At 49.6% G+C, this 22926-nt stretch overlaps 1 protein-coding gene across 1 annotated transcript in view; it reads right to left on the reverse strand.

Annotated features, from left to right (window-relative positions):
• DMRT1 (doublesex and mab-3 related transcription factor 1) overlaps positions 1 to 22926 on the reverse strand; it is a 170507-nt gene that overhangs the window by 77759 nt on the left and 69822 nt on the right. The window contains exon 5 of the mRNA XM_088476640.1: positions 5324 to 5489. Coding sequence (XP_088332766.1) covers positions 5324 to 5489 — 166 coding nt within the window. The remainder of the gene's footprint in view (positions 1 to 5323; positions 5490 to 22926) is intronic.

Below are 22926 nucleotides of genomic sequence, written 5' to 3' on the forward strand. Positions count from 1 at the left end.
GTCCTTTTTCGTGCATCCGTTGCCACACCTCTCAGCAGCTCATGCAGAGGTCCGGCTATTTTAGCAAAACCCCGAATGAACCGGCGGTAATAGCCGACTAGTCCAAGAAAGGCTCGTACCTCCGTCACGGTGGTGGGTGTTTTCCATCCCTGAATTGCGGCGATTTTGTCGGGTGTAGGTTTCACCCCGTCTTGGGATACTACGTGTCCCAAGTACTCAAGGCTGGGTTGGAGGAGGTGGCACTTCCTTGGCTTCAGTTTGAGCCCGTATTGCTCCAAACGCTGTAGTACTTGATCCAGCCTGCGGAAATGCTCGTCCAGCGTTGGGGCGAACACAATGATGTCATCCAGATAGATCAAAATCGAGTCGAAGTTTAGATCCCCTAGGCAACGTTCCATGAGTCGTTGGAAGGTAGCTGGCGCATTGGAGAGCCCACAGGGCATCAGGCAGAAATCGAATAGGCCCATGGGGGTGATGAAGGCCGTCTTGGCTTGGTCCCTCTCGGCCACCGGCACTTGCCAATAGCCGCTGGCCAGGTCCAAGGTGGAGAAGAATCGTGACTTCCCCAGGGCTGCCAAAGATTCTTCGATGCGGGGGAGAGGGTATGCGTCTCGCACAGTACAGTTGTTCAGCTTCCGATAGTCCACACAGAAGCGTAGGGCCCCATCTTTCTTCTTAACTAGGACAATCGGCGCCGCCCACGGGCTTTTGCTCACTTTGATGACGTGGTTATCCAGCATCTGGCGGATCATGGCCTTCACTTCCTGGTACAATTTTGGCGGAATGGGTCGGTATCGCTCCCGGATGGGGGGCTGGTCCCCGGTGTTGATCTCGTGTTCTATCGGGTGTAACCGAAGTCTTCCTCGCTGCGGGAGAACGCCTGTTGTCTCCTCCACAGAAGCCGTTCGAGCTTCTTGACCTCGGCGGGGCCGAGTTCATCTAGGAGCACGTCCATCTGTTCGAGTATTATTCGCCCGTTCCAGCCTTCGGTGGGCTCTATCCGCTCCTCCACCCTCACGGCCAGCGTCCATGGTTTCCGCACGTCGGGCTCTAGGAGGACGTTTTGTCCTGACTCGACACCGCCCTCGGGCACAGCCTCTACCTGTGCCAAGATGGCCCTGGGGGGAACCTGGGCTGGGGCGTCCCCCAGGTTACAGATCCGGATGGGCACCACCCCATGCTTGACTACTGCCAAGGCCCGAGCCACGATCAATCCAGCGTCGGTTTGGCCAAACCAGCAGGGTTCTATCATGACTTGCCTACCCTCCAGGGGCCGTTGCGCCCGCACGGGCAGATCCACGACCACCTCTTGCCTGGCGGGAATCCTCACCCGTTGGTTATGGCCTGGCTTGACCCGTCCCAGGGGGCCTGTGTCAGCGGCTGGAGATGGTCCCTCGCACAGCCGCATCACCCGTTGCAGGGCCTGCTGTACGGGCTTCTGCACCCCTAGGTGTCTCCAGTACCGGGGGCCCTTCTCCAGGACTAGGGCTTGGTCCAAGCAGCGGAGTATATTCATCCCCAAGATGACAGGCCCATGCTTCAAGTCCTCCCCTGCGACAACCATGATGCCTTTCTTCCCCAGGGACTGGGCGTACAGCTCCACCTCGACCCAAACCACACCCAGGATGGGAATTGGCAGGTTGTTTGCGGCCATGAGGGTTACCCAATCTCCCACGTTGGTCCGCTGCAGGTGGGCGTAGTTCTCCTGGAAGCATCGCTGGGACATGGTTGACACTTGGGAGCCGGTATCCAGAAGACAGCGCTGGCTCTTTCCCGCCAGCTGGGCTATTACTGTGGGGCACTCTCCAATGAGATCCGACGAGTGGGTAATGTCCACCTGGTCGTCTCCCCTCCTCGCGGTTTGGCCCGCAATCGCAAGGGACGCTAGTTTAAAGGTCTACGGCGGGTGTCTCGACTGGGTCGTACTTCAGGACATTCGCGGGCGAAATGGCCAGGTCGATCGCACTCCCAGCAGACTGGGCCCCTGGTGTCCCGTCGGCGCGTTCCTGCTGACTCCCAGCGCCGGGGCGGGTCTTGCTCGTGAGGCTTCCGACGTGGGGCCTCGGCCCGCTCTCCTTCTGCACGGGTCTCCGCCCCGGCCCGCCGGTCTTCTGCCTGCTCCACTCGCTGCTTTAGCTGGGATACTTCCTGCTGGACCAGCAGGAGCGCATTGGTCAACTCCTTGACGCAATTCTCCAGTGGGTTTAGGGGTGGGTTGGGGGTGCGGGAGTCTGGGTGTGTCGGTTTGAGGGACACAGAGCAGGAGCCAAACTCCTCGTCCTGATCCTTGGCCAATGCCTTCTCCAGCACCTCGTGGAACAGAAGGCGGGGGTCCCCTTCGATCTTGTCTTGGAAATGGTGGCGTAGGGGCCTACTCTTCAGACCTGCCACGAATAGGTCTCGTAAGACCAAGTCTGGGTTTCCGGCCACCCAGTCTGCGTCCTGCCGAGCCCGTATCCGATCTGCGCAACTTTGGAGGGCGTTGGCAAATTGGGAGGGCCTCGCACTGGATCCGAGCGAACAGCCGTTTCCGGAGGTTGGTCGGCGTGGACCGGTCTCCGTAAGTGGCCTTCAAGATTTTGAACACCCCCTGGAGGTCCTTCCTCTGCCCGAGAGGGCGGTTGATGACAGATTTTTTTGCTTCCCCCAGGATGACCTGCAGCACCAAGTCTACCTGTACCGGCGCGGGGAGGTGATACAGACGGATCACCGACTCCACCTGGTCAATCCAGTCGTCCAGTTCCATGTTCTGTCCATCGTACTTCTGGATGAGTTGTACAGCGGCTCCGATGGCCGGGGTGACCCGCCGGTCAAAAGTCGGGTCTGTCGTCTCGGATGGTGGTCCCGCAGAGGTAGAGGTGGTGGTAGGGTCCGTCATCTTCGTGGGGGTCCTCTGGCTGGCGTCAAGGGGTCCTGCCGACTACGCCAAATGTAAGAGGGGCAAGAGGTGGACTGCTGTGTGCGCCTGCTGCCGTGCAGGTGTGGCGGGGCACTTACCTCCCTCACCCCGTGGCTCTCACCTTCAGGACACCTTGGTTTCTCCCACCGACGGTCCTGGGTCTTTCCGGTTTGACACAGCCGGGGACGGTCTAACCGGTAAGAGAGGTCGGACACGCTGAACCTATGGGCCGGACCTTGGTGCCACAGGAAGGACTGATGGACAGGGGTGCGGGGACTAGAGGATGGTCATCATTGGCACTTGTGGCTCAGACTGGTTTGCACCCGCATGCCAGGCACATGGGTGCAACCCGAACGGAAACGCCCGAAAAGGGAAAAGGGAAGAGGGGACGACACACAAACAATGATTCGACACACAAACACAGAATGCGCTCACCGGGTATGCCCCTTGTCTCTTTGCTGGGCGAGTAGTCCTGGTCTCTGCTCCTATAAGAGAGCACGGCTGCCTGGCGCCGCACTAGAACAATACCTGCAGCCTAACACCGCACGGTGATGGTGCAGTGGATATGCGGTAACCTAGCACAGGTACAGTGGTCTCGGCCTAGCGCCGCACGGTGGTGGTACAGTGGGTTCACAACAACCTAACACAATGGTACAGTGGTCTCGGCCTAGCGCCGCATGGTGGTGGTACAGTGGGTACAAATGGTACAGTGGTCTTGTCCTAGCGCCGCACGGTGGTGGTACAGTGGGTACACAACAACCTAACACAATGGTACAGTAGTCTCGGCCTAGCGCCGCACGGTGGGGGTACAGTGGGTACACAACAACCTAACACAATGGTACAGTCGTCTCGGCCTAGCGCCGCACGGTGGTGGTACAGTGGGTACACAACAACCTAACACAATGGTACAGTGGTCTCGGCCTAGCGCCGCACGGTGGGGGTACAGTGGGTACACAACAACCTAACACAATGGTACAGTGGTCTCGGCCTAGCGCCGCATGGTGGTGGTACAGTGGGTACACACCAACCTAACACAGGGGTACAATGGCCTCGGCCTAGTGCCGCACGGTGGTGGTACAGTGGGTACACAATAACCTAACACAGTGGGACAGTGGTCTTGGCCTAGCGCCGCACGGTGGTGGTACAGTGGGTTCACAATAACCTAACACAGGGGTACAATGGCCTCGGCCTAGCGCCGCACGGTGGTGGTACAGTGGGTTCACAATAACCTAACACAGTGGGACAGTGGTCTCGGCCTAGCGCCGCACGGTGGTGGTACAGTGGGTTCACAATAACCTAACACAGGGGTACAATGGCCTCGGCCTAGCGCCGCACAGTGGGTTCACAATAACACAAGGGTACAGTGGTCTAATACCAAGATACAAGGGCCTCACTGAGGGCTTACCTGAACTGCCAACTCGCGTTCGGGACTCCCTCCAGCGACGATCCGCCTGCTCCGACGACTCCTCCGCTCTTCTTCTCCTGCCCGCAGGCGGGGATTTTAAATACCCCGCCGCGCGGGCTCCTGGGCTGGATGACGCGGCGGGCCCTCATTGGCCCGCCGCGCCGCTGGGTGATGACGCGCCCCAACACGTGGGCGCGTCCGGCAATGCGGGGTCCGGTCCTTGCCGGCGCCTTCGTGGGAGGGGGGGCGCGCGGCCCCGGACCTCCCACACTAGCGGGGGTGTAATACCCTATTACCGGATCCCCTGGCATTGACACCTGACCACTAGTCAGCCCAGGCCAGAGATCCCTACATCATTTTTTCCCCCGTATTTCCCAACCAGGACTGGCTCAACAGAGCCTGGTGCTAATTCTCAAAATACAGGGGAACCCTACGCATTTTTCCCCCTGTATTTTAAGAACCAGAACAGGCTGGGGCTGGTTATGCTTTTATGGGGGAATCCCAGATCTTTTTTTTTTTTTACATATTACTATTTTTTTGCACACAGAAGCATTCACGGATCTCACGGATCTGTGCATGTTTCTGTGTAACTCGTACCTGCCCAGGCTTGATTTGCTAGCCTGGAGCAGGTCTGGGTCTTTTTCGAGTTTACAGACAGTAAATAGTGTGCGAGTTAAACACTCGCACTCTATTACATTGCCCGAGTTGTATCCTCACAATGGCAAAACATATGAATGTGTGTTTTGCCACTACGAGTTGCGAGGGTGTGAGAAACATGTGAGTTTGCATATTCGTGCACCCTATTACATAGGGTGAGTTCTAAAATTGTGCGAGTATAGCTCTATACTCGCACATATTCAAAACTCGGACCCTATTACATTTTGCCTCATAAGTTAGAAATTCATTACATGAAAATGATGTTACATTGCACCAGAAGATAATAATCAGTCATCCCTTTCTCTTCAGTGACTTGTAATATCCTTATACAGATCAACTATACTTAACAAGCAAGGACTTACCACTGGCCTTGGTATCTGGGTAAGGTGGGTTCTCCTCAAAAGTGAAGATGGGTTGGACACAAGCAGAGGCGGCCACACTCTGTCCCAGGTATGAAGGATAGTAGGAGTGCATCCTGTACTGGGAGCTTGTGCTATGTCCTGGCAAACGGTTATCACTGCTTTTCATCTACACAAAGATAAAACTCAAATTAATCTGACCAGCTTTTTGTACAGCTGCTAAAACCTAGAAGCACATTAGAACATAGAGATTATTATTTTTTATTTACAAGATGCCACAAAGGGTTCTGAAGCACCGTACAAAGAGAACAGACCAAACCTCAAATTCCATAAGTAAAAACTGATGGAAACTTTATTTACTAAACAGCAGATTTTCCAACCCAACAGTTATTGCCCTCAGGATTTAAAACAAAACCAGATATGCTGTAATTTCAACAATTAGAACTAATAAATAAAGAAGAGATAGTCAGAAAGGAAATTTTACTTCTGTAAAAAAATGTACTGGAAGGAGCCATGCCACTCTCCTTCCGTCCAGCTTTCAGCACTTATCTATGTGGATGAGAAAGCTTTTGTACAACTAGACGGAGCTGCAGTAAGTATTTCTCCCTATGTTGTGATGGCATGTGAATGCATTTGTTTGCACTGTTATATGCTCGATCGTTCCATATGCATAATGTCCTATGCACAACTGTGTAGAAGTGTATAAGTAGAAACATACAAATAATATGTCACTATACATTACTACCAGTCAAAGGTTTAGATAACCCCATTTTTCCAGTTTTTATTGAAATTTAAGCATATCTAGGTCTCAATGTGTTCTGCAATTAAAGAACAGAACAAATTAACAATTGGAGATTTTAAATTTTTTTTAAAAATCATAGAATTTTAAAAAATGTATCAAACTTTTTGTCTCTTTAAAGTAACCACCTATTGCAGGGGTTTAAGTCTGGAAACTATGCTGCCCGTTATATGATTGGAAGCCTGCTGTCTAGTTCCTAAAATTAAGTTTTGACATAACCTGAAGCAATGTTTTGGGTCATTATCTTGCTGTAGGATGAACCCTTGACGAACCAGGCAGAGGCGAGAGGGTACAGAATGGTGCTGAAAAAAGCTGTGCTAGCCTTTTTGATTCAGGGAGCCAGTCACTCTGTGCAAGTCACTCGGGATCCAGTAAAAGAGCCCCAGACCATTCTCCTCCATACTTGACAGTTGGTGTCACAAGGGTTTATTTACTATGGACAATGCTTTTAATAGCCAAACATGGGGTGTTTTGCTATTAAAATTATTGCCCTGTTATATTTTGATCTTAAACATGACAGGAAAAGGTGGTTTCTACAAGCTGCCACTTAGTAAATAAACCACACACCCAGGGCACCCTTTTATCTACTCAATAGTAGGCCTGACTCATAGATGGTTGGTAATGCGGCCGCTCTCGCAATAACGGTTGCAGGAATATGCAAATGCCTATCTCAGCACTTCCTTCTGTGCTCCACTGTGCTATGGAGTGTACGAAAGGTGAGACATCCACTATCAAGCTCCGTGGTTTGAGCATTTGCGATAGAGATTGCAAACACTCCAACATCCACACAAAATCAGTCATACCATTGACATTTGTGGTAGTTAAGGGTCTTCTCTATCTATTCTCCTCTAATCTATCTAAAAATGGCCTCTGAAGTAATGGATTGCGAATGGAATCGCAGCAGCGTTCACAGGCACGCCCCTGACGTAATCAGCCAGTGCCCAGCGTCATTCCCTACCATCCAAGTGGGCATAGAGTGGGAATATAACCTTGCCGAGCCCGAAGTGTGTCGAGCGCAGTGAGCCCACGAGGGGACAACTTTCTTCTTTAGGTGGGGACAACTTTCGGTACTTATATACGTAAAGTACACAAGTACCATTTAAAACATTCATTGGGTTCTCTCTGCAATGAGTCCGTAAAGTACACAAGAACCGAACAAACAATGCAGAACCAATTTCTAGCTTTATATCTTATGTAAAGTTGGTCCCAGGTAAGCATGACCTTCATTGGCATGTCCCAGATACACCTTTCCATCACACCCATCCACTCATACAATTGAGCGCTTACTGACTTCATCCAATGAACAGTGCATCTGACAGAGAAAAACTTGTTACAATGGGTGGCCAAGCCCAAAGCAGAAAATGCTATGACAAGTCTTTAGTTTAGTACCATTACTGTCAATGCAACAATGAAACACAGCAAAAAAGCAACAAATGTGCAATGTGTGGAGAAGAGTGTATCTAACTGAGAGCTTAACACAAGCATGGGTACGACAGTGCTAATGTTTTGTTCTTTACAACTTAGCCATAAATTAATTCATGATTCATTACATGAGAAACACACCAAAAAGTACAAGTGTAAATATTAGTTTACTTTTGGCACTATGAATATTAGTAACCTAATCACACAAACACATACAAAGATATAATACACCTCTTGTGTAAGAAAATATGCAATAGGTTCAGAGATGAACTATGGCAGAGTTTTCTAGTGTCTGGTGAAAATACCTCTATAAAGCACCTTAATGGAAACTCCTGTAGTCTGTTCTAAACCTGAAGCACGTACTGTGGTATTAAAAAAAGGGGGGGGACAGACAAGACATTGGCTTAAATCATTGCAAATGCTGGCATGGCTGTGAGAGGAAACATCTATATCTGTCTGTGTTGATAGACATACTTAATTAACCTCTGCTATTCTGTTCCAAGCTACTGTTTTAGACAAAATCACTGACCCACAAACAATATGTTGCCATCAGAATCTCAAACTGCCATGACACTGAAGAAATATAGCCCTATCAGCACTATCAGGAGAGAAAAAATCTTTTATATTATCTGCTGTGAGAAATATGGCTTCTATTCATGTCACACATGAGCTGTCAGAAACACTATGATACTTTTAGCATAAATCTGCAGGGTAGAAGATGTAATAATACATATTCAGTGACTTGGGGACAAGTAGAACCTCCATGCAGAAAGGCTACACAATACATTCATCCTCTTGTACTTTTGTTTTTCAGAAAATAATATAAAATTCATATTAGGCAATAATATACTCAAGTTTTTTGTACAAGAAAAAAAACTTAATATAATTGTTCAGATGTCAGAACTTGCTGATCTTTTCATATTTTCCCTTAACACAATTGCAGCTGCTGATTTGTGGAAGACTTTACAAAAGGACAAAAAATGACAAGCATTAACAGTATTCATCTCTTTCCTTCCTCATAGTGTTCATACTTTCCCATTACATTCTTAAATGAATAGGCTCTATTTCAGCCTAATAATGAATACAGCTTTAGCAAAAGCACAACATATTCCATCCTGAAAACTTTCAGAATAAGCCATTTGCCACAATTGGGCATGCTTTGCACAGAAAGACTTTGGTCTTTGGCGAAAACAGTAACCAGGTGTAGTATTTACAAAACTACATTTCACACACATCTTGCTTGTACATGATCTCACATTCAGACCTCTTGAAAATGACAAAACATAACCCTTATATACCCATTTCATTAATTTGTGATTGCGAACATTTTTAAAAAACAATTTTAGTATTAAAGAGATAATTTATACTAGTCTATTTAGGTCATAATGGGGTAGATGTATTATAGCCGCACTTAACGTGCCGCTATAACGCTTCCCACTTCGCCTCTTTACCGAGGCGAAGCAGGAAGCACTACCGATGAGATGTATAAACATCTCATCGGCCGGAGAGGGGGAGCGTTAACTCCCCCCTCTGGCGCTACCCGTTGGAGACAGCAGCGCATCAGCCTAGTGCTGATGCGCTGTGTCTCTCTCCCGGCCGGCTCCACTGAGCATGCGCGGGATCTCGCAAGTATCGCGAGATCCCCGCGTGGAGCCGGCAGCCGCCGCAGCAGGGACAGCGCTGTCCCTGCTGTGGGGATAGGCTAACGCCAGGCTGTAGCTGTCATTAACGACAGCTACAGCCGGCCAAACGGTCATGCGTTATGACCGTTCGTACATGGCCCTGCCGTCGGCGCTGCTATATTATAGATAGCAGCGCCGATAATGACAGGGGCGCACAGCACCCGTCATTTACCGCCCAGACCCCCGATCATACATCGGGGAGAAGCGGTATCAGCGCACATGACGTGCGCTGATACCGTTTCTGGGCTTCGTACATCTCCCCCAATGTCATTAGAAGTCACCATAGAGGTCTGTGACTGTATGTATGAACGGTCTGATCTCTCTGCACCTTACCGGTCTACTGGATGATCGATATCGCTCATCCAGCACACCACCAACGAAGGGCCAGCGACCCGCGATCAACGATATCGGTCAGGTTGGCCTGCATACACGGCTGATGGACGATATCATTATTGTCCATAAGAGTTTCCGCATCGCTGGTCGTTTGAGGGTTGGAAGGCATCAAAAAATTAATGATCTGAACGATAACAATATGAATGATATCGTTCATATCGTGCATTTTTATCGTACCGTGTGTACGCACCATTATAATATCCGTACAATTTACACTACAGATTGAACCTTGCATCAAACAAAAAGATATATGTGAACTGTACACAAGCAATGGAAGCTTCTTCTTGTACAGCAAATTGTATACCATAAAATAAAATAATAATATGTTAGTAAATATTTTTGACATGTTAATTTAAATGTATTTTGCTTTGAAACAGAGAAGCTGCAAAGTCACTACAAATGATATTTAGGAGGTAGGAGAAAATGACACATTGACAAAAATAATGGCTAAGTGACAATGGTTCATGACCCTGAGAGCTGACCCCACCAAGCTGTTTCTCTTGCCCGTTTTCCTTACTGCGCAGTAAAAAATAATTTGGAATAGACCCAACCAGACTCTTAAAGTGAAGTTTATAAAAATCAATGTTAAATCTATTTGTTAAAGAGAATTTTATTTTTCATTTCTAGTGTTAGAGAGACAGTGATACAAATTATTTGATCAAGGGAACAAGAGCCTAGCTTAGCACATTGTGACTAATCTTCTTGCCCTGACATAGAGCTTCCTCCCTGCCTGAATTGCCTGTTATTTTATAGTCCAAATCTACATTTGTACAGATTAATCTATTTCATGGACATCCCAGTGAAACTCCAAAAGGCAGCACTTTTATTAAACATCAACACACAAAACACATTTTTAAAAAAAAGCTTATAAATAGGTCAGAGCTATGGTTACAGAAGTCATGCAAATGTAACACTGGAGGTTCCCATAGGCCGTAAGCTAAAAACATTTATCATACCTGAAAGACAGGGAGCATTATACATTATATATCTGACCATGGATTTGGAATAAACATTATTGCAAATGGTTTTTCTTATAAATCCTTTGCAATGAAGTAGGTTTTGGACACACGACTGCAATAAATCATTTCAGGATTATCAATCTCATTTTAGTGAGCGTACATAACATCTGTCTTTCTGACATTACAGAGCAGTAACTTCATTGTTTTTTCTAGGTAAGGTAAAAAGAAAGAAGGTAAAATCAGATGCACTGAATAAACAATCAGTATTCTGGGACAACTCATGCTACTCACTGTTGGGGAGTACTAAGTGCAGCACTTAATACCCCTGGTGACTCCACCATGTTTACCAGCAGGAAATGTCTCTGCATAAAAGTGCATTGGGAGGTACCGATTCCTTTATACGTCACCCTGACTATAAGACCAATTTTGACGAATTAAGCTGACCTATAAGAATCACCCATGTAAGTACATGACTGTTAAGGTGCCTACACACATGGTGATATTTTAAACGATTTGCCCGATTCCGACGCATCACCTCACCCCCAGGTTCTGCACCATCATGTTTTTTTCATACAATCTGAATTAGGCCCATAGAGTTAATGTAACTTGCCAATAAACTCCAGTTTTGACTCATCTGCCCAGAGGACTTCCTCCCAGAAGCATTGTGGCTTGTCAATATGCGTTTTAGTAAATTCCAGTCCGACTTTATTTTTTCAAATGTGGAGTTCTCCTTGGTCTTCTTCCATGGGACACACTGTAGCTCAAAAAGTGTTGAATGGTGCCATCAGACACTGACAGACCTTGGAGTTCATTTTTTCTTTGACTTTTTTTCTACCAGTCTCACTTGCCTTTTGTCTAATCTGGGGTCGATTTTCCTCTTATGGCCACGTCCAGGGAGGTTGGCGACAGTCCCATAGACTAAATAATATTTTCAGCTGTAGTCACAGAAACATCAAGCGGCTTGATCGTACAGCCTTTACCTTTAACATAAGTATATCAAAAGATAAAGTATATCAATGGCGCAAAAATAGGTATATTTCAGCAGCCCAATTTTGCCCTAATCCTGCACAAAAAACAGGACTAAACAAATAATCTACACAATAAAAAGGACAAAAAAAATATAGGCACTTTACCCTCAAGGTTTGGGAAAAAAACAGCACATCAATATAAATCACATCTATGCTTATAGCCAGAAATGGACGTCCTTCAGATCTGTTCAAATGTCCTGGTTAATTCCTTTTCCACAATGTTTATACATGAAAGACAAAAATTAGGAAGGCAACAATGTGTAGTACGTTTATAATCAAACGGATGTAGTAAGGATAGCAGAGACTTCTCCTCATGTGCATATATAGGGAACCTGACGTACCATACTCACTTCAATGAAATGCATATACTGTTTTTTTAACTATTTATTTTACAGTGGGGGTACTTGCAGGCCGCCTGCTGGCACTTGTAGTTCCACAAGTGCAAAAAAGGCAGGCATGCTGGCACCTGTAGTTCCACTGTAAAATACAATAGTTTTCTACTATTTTGCACATTATTACTCCCATACCCAAATCCCAGGTGTGGGGAAGAGCCCTGGGCTTCAGACCAAGCCTGGGGTTTCGGGAGAGGGGGGACCCCTTCTTGTGGGGGTCCCCACCTCCCCTGAGATCCCCAGCTTGGCCTGACTGGCTTGGGGGGTGAGAATGCTTTGGCCCTGGAAACCCGGTAATAGGGTCTCCTGGCTGTGGTATTACATCCTGTTCGGTTTGGGTCCGGTGCTGGTTTTAAATATAGGGGGACCCCTACGTAATTTCCCCCCCCCTATATTTAAAACCAGCACTGGCCCTGCAGCCAGTGTGAAGTGTGTATATGCACTTCATTGAAGTGAGTATGGTACGTCAGGTTCCCTTGTCCTTTTTAATTGTGTAGTTTACCTTGAACATGCTTGTCTATAATAGTCTTTCTGATCTCCTCAGACAACTCTCTTCTTTTCCTATTTTCTCTGGTCCATGTTCAGTGTTGTACACCCGGTGATACCAAACAGCAAAGTGACTACTATTCTCCATTTAAATAGGCTAAATGACTGATCAAAATATTGAAGACGTGTGTGCAATTAGTTTAAAATATCACTATAATCCAATTATTTATTATCTTTTCTAAGCGGTACCAACAAATCTGTACAGGCCATTTTAGAATATTGTTATAATGTATCGCTTGTCAAAGTTTCTTTGGTTAATCCTAAAACATAGCTAGGGCAATGCAGCACAGGTGACTTAATTAGTACCTTTCGTGTTCACTCTAGGATTTTTTTTAGGGCAGAGTGTTGATCACCAAGGAGGGCACTTTTTAATTTTTAAGGGCACATTTTTTTCCTACACGCTCCTTCAACGTATGCACTGGAAGGGAGCATGGTCTAGTATGACGGGGGTGTGGCCTCATGGTACGCACCCATTTTCATCACTCTAAGGCATGCCCAGCTTTTGACCACCCCACAAGCCCATAAGACCCCACAAATGCAGCCTTACCAATATTTAATTCCTTAAATGATCTCATGTGTACAGCCGCAAACATAACTTGAAGTTAGAGTTATGCTGGTCACTAATGTGCTATGCAATGACAGTGCCCAGCACTTTGTGAACACTGTAAACTTGTCAGACACAAATTTTACAGCAATAGTTTTCATGACACATTGGAATCTAGCAAAAGTACCATGCACCCCTACCTACTGGGGTCAGTATGTGGTGGTAATAGTGGTCAGTGATTGTTGATTTAGGACACCTTTTATACTCTCCAGGTGCCCTTTATACAGGAAACTGATTTTCTAGGTTTGCATCAGGGCAGCACTTGGTCCTGAGCACTTGCGAAGTCCGCACACCAGTTTGTGGAGCCCAGCGCCCTGCCTCTCTCCGTCACGATGCACAGGCTGCCGGCTTGTAAGCAGCGACGGAACCGCACCTGTAATACTGAGTAGATCAGATTACCAAAAACCTCCCTCTTATTCTTTGATTGGTGTGCGGCGTGCCTCCTGAGGACTGTGGAATAGCCGGGCCCACGGCCCTTTGCTCCGCCTGCTCCCAGGCTGTTTGTGTCGGCTTGCTCAGGAAAAACGCAGGGGGCAAACCGGCATTCTGTATCTGGACAGGGCGCATATCCCCATGTGAAAAGCGGGCAGGGCACGGCGCCCTGCTAAAGCAGCCTAGCGGGAACGCTGCACCTTAGAGGGGTATCCAATTGGCTGCAATAATGATAACATTTCTCCAGAGAAAACTTTTCGGACAATTTGCCCATTAAACCCATTTCCAAAACATTTTACTTTAACCTAAAAATGACATCATTATTGGCCAAATGAAGCTAATTAAAAATATTTCTGCCTTAGTCATTAAGGAGGGTGCCCCAGTGGTTATGCACCAACTCCAGCCATTTTTAGCAAAAAAATATGAGATATGGTAAGAACTTACCCTTGTTATCTCTATTTCTATGAAGTCCATAGGGTTCCACAGGATACCTTGGGGTATAGGCGTGACGTCATTTATTTGGGCACCATAGAGTTAAGCTTTCAGCCTCCCAGGATGCACTAGGGTCCCCCTCCTATACCCCGCCCCCGAGCCAAGGCACCTCAGTTAGTTACCAAGCCAAAGGCCGGAGGAGGAGAAGGAAGAGAGAGAAAAAAGATCTGGACACACACAAGAATCACACTCTCACCAGAGGGAGACGGAAAAACCGGTGACCAGAGCAAAGCCCATCTGCAGCACAGGTGCGACAGGGCGGGAGTCCTGTGGAACACTATGGACTTCGTAGAAATAGAGATAACAAGGGTAAGTTCTTACCATATCTCATATTTTCTACTTCAGGGTCAATAGGGTATCCACAGGATACCTTGGGGATGTCCCAAAGCAGTATCCTTTAAGGGTGGGGACACTCCTGTGCAGAAAGGAGAATCCGCCGCCCGAAGGAAGCATCCTGAGAGGAGAAGGTGTCAAACCTGTAATACCTCACGAAGGTATGGACAGAGGACCACGTAGCAGCCTTGCAGATCTGGACTGCAGAGGCACTACGTCGAGCTGCCCACGAAGGACCCACAGACCTAGTGGAATGAGCCTTCACAGAAGGAGGAACTGGCAGGCCTTAATGAAGATAAGCTTCAGAAATAGCCATACGGATCTAGGCCGCCAAAGTTTGCTTTGAAGCAGGCCAACCCTTTTTACGGAAGCCATAGAGGACAAACAAGGCGTCCGACTTCCTAAACATAAGTTGCACGACATCCAAAGAGGCCTCACCCACTGAAAGACCAGGTGAGTTAAAGGCCGGAACAACGATTTCCTCGTTAACATGAAACTGGGAAACAACTTTGGGAAGAAACTCGGGCCGAGTGCGGAGCACTGCCCTGTTCCCATGAAAAACCAAGAAAGGGGGTTTACAAGAAAGAGCCCCTAAATCAGAAACACGTCTGGCCGAAGCAATAGCCAGAAGGAAAACAGTGTTAGCTGTTAGCCATTTAAGATCCACTGAGCCCAGTGGTTCAAACGGCGGTCACTGGAGAGCCCTCAGGACCACAGCCAAATCCCAAGGCGCCACAGGTGGAACAAAGGGCGACTGAATACGGAGAACACCCTGCATAAAGGTGCGCACATCCGGGATTGTAGCAATCCTACGGTGAAACCAGACAGACAGGGCCAAAACCTGTACCTTCAAAGAAGCAAGGCGAAGCCCATGATCTAGTCCCGCTTGTAGGAAGGCGAGTATACGAGACAGACGAAATTCCCGCGGTGCATAACCTCTCGGTCGACACCACTGCAAGAACGTATGCCACACGCGATGGTATATCCTCGCGGAAGACGGCTTCCGAGCTCGTAACATGGTACGCACCACAGAGCTGGAAAACCCCCTGGACCTCAGCATGGCTGTCTCAACAGCCACGCCGTCAAAGACAGCCGAGTCAGGTCCGGGTGAAGACAAGGACCCTGTGACAGAAGGTCCGGTCGTAGCGGCAACCGCAGAGGACTGTCCACGGACAGACCCTGAAGGTCTGAGAACCAGTTCCGTCTGGGCCACGCGAGAGCTATCAACAGGAGCGTCCCTCCTTCCTGTTTGACTTTCCGGATTACCCGTGGAAGAAGGGAGACCGGAGGGAACAGGTATGCGAACCGGAACGTCCACCGGACATAAAGAGCATCCACCTGAGACACCCCTTCGTCTCTTGTGCGAGACCCGTACAACGGCAACTTGTTGTTGTGCCGGGACGCATTGAGGTCGATCTCTGGAAGACCCCATCTGTCCACCAGCAGTTGAAAAACGTCCGGGTGCAGGGACCATTCCCCCGGATGAACGTTCTGGCGACTTAGAAAGTCCGCCTCCCAATTTAGCACTCCCGGGATGAAGACCGCTGATATGGCCGGAAGATTGCGCTCCGCCCATACCAGGATCCGAGAGACCTCCACGAGAGCCGCCCGACTTCGGGTTCCTCCTTGCCTGTTTATGTAGGCCACGGTGGTAGCGTTGTCCGACTGGACCTGTACCGGACGACCCTGGAGAACCCGATGTGCCTGCTGGAGAGCATTGAAGACCGCACGGAGTTCCAAGATATTGATGGGAAGCTCCGCTTCTGTCGGCGTCCACCTGCCCTGGAACAAGTGTGGACCCGAAACTGCTCCCCAGCCCCGAAGACTGGCGTCCGTTGTCAACAGGACCCAATTTGGAACCCAGAACGGACGTTCCTTGCTGAGATGGGTCGTTTGTAACCACCAGGCAAGGGACAGGCGAACCTCCGGGGTGAGCACAATCGTCTGGGACTTCAGAGACTGAGGCAGCCCGTTCCACTTGGACAGGATCAGGTGCTGCAGAGGTCTGGAGTGAAACTGGGCATATTCCACCATGTCGAACACCGACACCATGGAGCCCAGTAACCTCATCGCCGAGTGTAGAGACACCCGGCGGCTGTGCAGACAACTGTGCACCCTCGACTGTAAAGCAGAGATCTTTTCCCCCGTCACAAAGATCCTTTGCTGTTCCGAGTCCAATAAGGCTCCGAGGTGCAGAATACGCCGAGACGGGATTAGAGTGGACTTCTGCCAGTTGATTAGCTAGCCGTGCCGTTGCAGTATCGCAATGGTCAGGTCCAAGTGGCATAGAAGGAGCTCTGGAGATCCTGCCACCAATAAAAGGTCGTCCAAGTACGGCAACATGCGGACTCCCTGTAGCCGCAGAGAAGCCGACATGACCGCCATCACCTTGGTGAACACACGTGGTGCTGTCGCCAGGCCAAAAGGTAACGCCCGAAACTGGAAGTGGTCGCTGCGGATTGCAAACCTGAGGAACTGTTGATGGCGCAAAAGAATAGGGACATGCAGGTAAGCGTCCTGTATGTCCAATGACACCATGTAGTCCCCAGGTTCCAGCGCCAGAATGATGGACCGTAGGGTCTCCATCCGAAACTTCGGTACCCGCAAAGACTTGTTGAGAGCTTTGAGGTTGAGAATCGGACGATACGACCCATTGGGTTTCTGTACCAAAAAAACATTTGAATAGAAACCCTGGCCCCTCTGGGAGAATGGAACAGGCACTATAACTCCAGCCTGGAGCATAGTGTGCAATACCTTCCGCAGCTCCGTAGCCTTGTTCTGGTCTGATGGTAGACCCGTGGTGAAGAATCGAGCCAGGGGTCTGTGCCGGAAAGAGAGGGCGTACCCGTGGGAGACCACCTCGAGAACCCAAGTGTCTGTCGTAGTGACCGACCAACACTGGGCGAACTGCAGCAGACGGCCTCCCACTTTGGGATCCCCCAAAGGGAGGCCCCGGACCGTCAGGCCGCAGGCTTGTCATTTGGCATAGGGGCCGGACGTCTGGTACTCCATGCCTGCTTCCGGGGCTTGGCCGATTTCTTAGGGCCAGCCTGTCGAGGAAAAAACTGTGGCTTGGGCCTGCCCTGGGCCCTATAAGACCGAACGGACGATGGTCCAGAACCAGAAGGAGCAGCGGCCGACGGGAGACAAGCAGATTTGGCTGCCGCCTGCGTGGCCACAATCTTATCCAGATCCGGACCGAAGAGAACTTCTCCGGTAAAGGGCAACGCCTCCAAACCCTTTTTGGAATCTGCGTCCGCCTTCCAGGATCGCAGCCACAAGGTGTGACGAGCAGCCACCGTTGCTGAAGAAATTCTAGACACCAGAGTACTAATGTCTAAGGCCGCCTCGTTGATATAAGTGGCCGAATCACGGAGATTACCAATCAACTCCGCCTGTTCGGCCGGACAGTAGGAATCAAAAGACGCCTCTAATGAATCCGCCCAGCGCTCCATCGCTCTGGCAACCCAGCAAATGGCCATAGCCGGCCGTGCTGCCCCCCCGCAAGGGAATAAGCGGACTTCAGGCAGATCTCCACCTTGCGGTCCATAGCATCCTTAAGGGAGGACATGGATGGCATCGGCAATGTGGCACTACGGACAAGACGGGTCACGTGAGAATCCACCTGTGGAGGGGATTCCCACTTTGCAAAATAATTATCCGCGAACGGATAAGCCACTGCCAGGCGCCTCTGCGGCTGGTATCTTTTGCCAGGCTGTTTCCACGCCTCCTCTAAATGGTCCACTAACTGACCCGAAAGAGGAAAGACTGTGGCATCGCCCTTCATATCTTTAAAAAAGGCATACTTGGATTTAGCCGCTGGGGGAACTTCGTCCTCAATCACCAAGGCTGAGCGGACTGCCCGAATAAGTCCAGGAATATATACCTTGGACTTAGCGTCAGCATCCTTAGTATGGAGAGGTTCCTGATCGTAAGGATCCAGAATCTCCCCATCATCAGACGTCCCCTCGTCATCCTCATAAGGAGCGGACAGAGACGCCACCGACCGTTTATGTGGCCGCATCACAGACTCCCCTTGCAACACATCCGACAAGTGCTGTACAGAACTCGTCAGGGAGTTAACCCACGCCGGCTCCTGAGAAACCGGGAGCGGGGAAATAGGGAGACTGTGGGGTACCACCAATTGTCGTGGGAAACCCTGCATGGGTGACGACACCACTGACCGCTGGGACAAACCCTTCGGCGGAAACGCGGGCTGCGGAGCTAACTGGCCCACTAAGGTTGTAAGCGCCTGAGCGAAACAAGCCCAGGGCGGCTCCTGTACCGGTGCTGTAACCGTAATAGGCCGCGCCATAGACAAACACTGCCGGCAGAGGCCCTCCGCGCTACCCTCCCCCTCCGCTAACGGTACTTTACACGTAGCACACTGTAGTCGGAGAGGAAAATCACTTTCAGACATGATGGCACCAAGTATGTGACCCCTCTCACCAATTATTTATTAAATAGGCGAGAGACCACCCTGCAGCACCGCACCGCAAGGGCTTAGCAGAAAGGACAGGGACAGTAAAAAAGCTGACAGTTAGAAGAAAAGTTACAGGCAGCAGCGCTAGCACAGTCACATACAATGCAAAGAAAAATCAATTCCTGCACTAACAGCGCTGATCACTCAACTACAGCAGCAGCGTTCACCATGCGTTGGAAAGATGGCCGCCGAGGAGCAGAGAGGAGGCTGGCCTGGGGGAGGAGCGCTGCTACAGGACCAGTCGGCAGTGTGCAGAGAGGGCTGTGTGCAGCGGGGGAGGCGCTGGCTGTGAGACAGGGAAGGCGCGCTCCCCTGGCATGCATTTAACCCCCGGGACGCCGCAGCGCTGCCGCTCTGCTGCGGTCCGCTGTCCCAGAGGGTAGTGGAAGCACAGGTTCAATACGTGGCTCCACGCTGCAGCCAGTCCCCAGGGAGCCCCCTGCCTGGGGACTCTGGACCATGTGACAGCGGGGACCCACCGTGGGACCCCGCTTCTTACCTGCTGTCCCCCTTGAATCCGGCCATGATCCGGAACATCTGGGGTCACCGCTAGCTGTGACCCCAGATGCTCACCAGCATCCCCGGATCGGTACCGGCGTTCTGGTACCGGCGGGGGTGTAGGGAAGACAGCATGGACGTCAGGACTGACTGTCCATGCTGTTCATCCAGATGTGCAGCCACAGCTGCATGAAGAAAAAGCTTCAGGGGCTCTTCTAGCCCCCACTCCAACAGGTGCACCCGACTCCGGCCGGGCACCAAACTAAACTGAGGAGCCTTGGCTCAGGGGCGGGGTATAGGAGGGGGACCCTAGTGCATCCTGGGAGGCTGAAAGCTTAACTCTATGGTGCCCGATGACTGACGTCACACCTATACCCCAAGGTATCCTGTGGATACCCTATGGACCCTGAAGTAGAAATAGGGGTTTTACACAACTTATCACCTACTCAGAAGTGGTGAAAAGAAATTTGGGCCAATTCCTACATAATTTTTCGCACATGCGAAAACCACGGCTAATAGGATAACCCACTAATCATTTTTGGAGAAAGTTTTCATCTGTGAAAACTTTTTGGAGAAAAACGGATTGTTGGGGCTAATTGGATACCCCCCTAAGTCAGTTTGATTATACCATCTATGCACAAGCATGGATATCCTTAAAACCTGGACTGTTAGGGTGCCTTGAGGACCGAGTTTGGGAACCCCTGATCTGGCTAATGATCTTAAAATTTAAAAATATATTCCAACACTACAGTATAGGTATTGTACAACGTGGCCATAAATGGATTTATATACCAATAAACTCCCACTGTTCCACGCATTTCCTTACAGTTCACTTTATAATGTGAAAGAAAGAGCAATATACCAAACTTTTTAGGCAGTACTGGGGGTATTATAGCATCCGACATATCGAGCACATCGTCTACTGTGTACCCACTATGTCGCTGATGATGTGCGATCCCATGCATCGGCAGCGACATCGCCCGTCGCATCTGCATGCAGGTCCAATTTTAGGCGACATCATTAGCGAGGGCCATGCTGCCGAAAGCAGCATAGTCCCCACCGTCGCTTCATTGCTGCCGGCATTGGCAAGTGTGTATGCACTTGCCGGCACCCCGCCGGGTCCCGTTGCTAACGAGGTCGGTACACTACTAGACACCATCTGGTGTGTACCAGCCTTTAGTTTTGAAAAGTGAGAGGGTCCCACAGGACGCGCAGTGACTGATGACCAATATAATGTGTGTGCCAATAGCAATCCTGCAGTGTCTATTCATCCAATTGCCGTCTGAAGTGTCTACCCATCCAATTGCCGCCTGAAGTGTCTACCCATCCAACTGCCGCTTGAGACCTCCCTCTCTCTCTGCTCAGCTGCGCCGTGTGCACTGCTCTACAATTTGAATCCAGCTCTCCAGGCTCTGCATCTTCCTCCATAGGCTCTGCAAACAGCTCCTCCTCTCGCAAGGCTCTGCACCTCATCATCTCGGGTTCTGCACACCATTCCCACCAGTCACCCTGTGACTCTCCCAGCTGCATCAACAGTGTTGTTGCCTCTATCATGTCGGCGGTGCAAGCCCCTTCCAGCAGCCTGGGGCGGTGTATACACACCATCGTGCACTCCATCCCCGACTCCATACGCAGGAGGCCGGATATGTAAACACTGCTTGGGCCAGGAGGGAGCTGCAGCTCTACACCCAGGTGTTGAGACCCAGGTGTTGAGGGAAAAGCTGGTGGTTGCAGCTCATTGAGCTTAAGGAGGACAACAGTATCTCAGAAGACACCTTCGCGGAGGACATTGCAGTGGTGCTGGATGAGGGATTCCCAGCAAGAGAAAGAAGGAAACTATTGCCCCCAATACAGCATGCCACTAACCCCCTCCTTACTATACTGCTCCAACTGCAATCTACCCTAACCGTCTCCATACCTGCAGCACTGCCTCCAGTACTGCCTGCCCCTAACCACCTCCTTGCCCCAGATACTATCTACCCTTACTTCCTCCCTAGCCCAGCTGCCGCATGCCCTTACCCCCCTCTACCCCAACTGCTGTCTGCCCACAGCCAGCACTGCCAACTGCTGCCTGTCCTTAACTCCTCCATACCCACAACACTGCCTGCCCCCTCAACCCCCGCCCTTGCCTCAACTGAACCCTGCCTCAAACCCCAGCTCTACTCCAAATGCTGCCTTTCCACAGCACTGCCTTAGCTGCTACCTGCCCACACCCCGAGCACTGTCCCAACTGCTGCCAGCCTTTACCTTCCCTCCCTGCCCACAGCACTGCACCTGTTCGCTATGTGAGATAAAGGCAATGTATTTAGAAGCATCAGTGCTGAAAATATGAATGTGACTTCCCATAGTGTACAGTATGTGAAGGGTATGTGGGGTGGTCTGATGGCATATGGGGAGCGCAAAAGCATAAATTGTGAAGGGACACAGTGGAGTAGGACCTCACATTTTTAAAGTGAGGACTCCCTGGGACCTACATATTGTTTCGCTCAGTGCGATCACTGTTTTAGCCATGTTGATATTTTGGTTGTCGACAAAGTCCACGTCTGACTTTTGACATTCGGAACCTGTTGACATTCTGAATGTTGACTTATCATACCACACCCGTCAGCTTGATTATACCATCTGTGCGCAAGCATAGATATCCTTAAAACATAGACTGTGTGGGTGCCTAGAGGACAGAGTTTGCGAAAGCCTGCATTAACCCTATATTTTCTCATATTGCTCCTGGCATTCACCTTCTCATCAATTTTATTTCTCCTCATAGGGACTATAAAAAGACACAGATGCGCCCAAGTTAATTGTGGCTGATCCCACCACAAACGTGCATACGCTATGGCGCGTCCCCGATCGTGAGAGTGCGTCTCCATTAAAGCCTAACCTGATAGCAAATGATAATTAGAAATCTATTCTGCTCATACTGTTCAATAACTTCATTTAGTTAATTATAATTTTCAAAAGTAACAGGATTCTGGGATAAGTTAGGTCCTTTCCATTTGCTACAGGCATTTAAAGACAAAACACTTTATTAGCATGCATGGATAAAGGTGGGTACACTCTATACGATATATACTGTGCAATCATGAGATTAATCTGCACAACCATCGTATAGTGTGTACACCCAATCTATCGTTTACACACGTCATTCATCGCATTGACCCATCTGATGTGCTGCACGTCAGGTGGGACGATGCAATGTACGATGTGGTGCAGACCTCACATAGGGCCTAATTCTGATGGACCTAGGGCCTGATTCCAATGTTTGCAGCTTTGCACATGCGCAAGAGCCGCACTACACATGTGCAGGTCTGTTTCTGCAATGTTGCTCGCAGTGCCGCAAAAGCCACAGCATGACTGACGTGCTGCTGGCGTTTGGGGACGACGATGGGCAGCGTTCCAGATAACGAGGGCATCAGCCCCATTTTCTGAACATGTCGAGTGATTGTGTCCTTGGATGCAGCTTCACTGGCCCTGGCAGCGTCATTTCCCTGGACATCCCGATGCAGATGTCCGATTTTCACGCAGTTGATCACATGCTGCATCTTT

The sequence above is a fragment of the Taudactylus pleione genome, unplaced genomic scaffold (assembly GCF_031769625.1).
Source record: "Taudactylus pleione unplaced genomic scaffold, aTauple2 ptg000190l, whole genome shotgun sequence".
Taxonomy (NCBI): domain Eukaryota; kingdom Metazoa; phylum Chordata; class Amphibia; order Anura; family Myobatrachidae; genus Taudactylus; species Taudactylus pleione.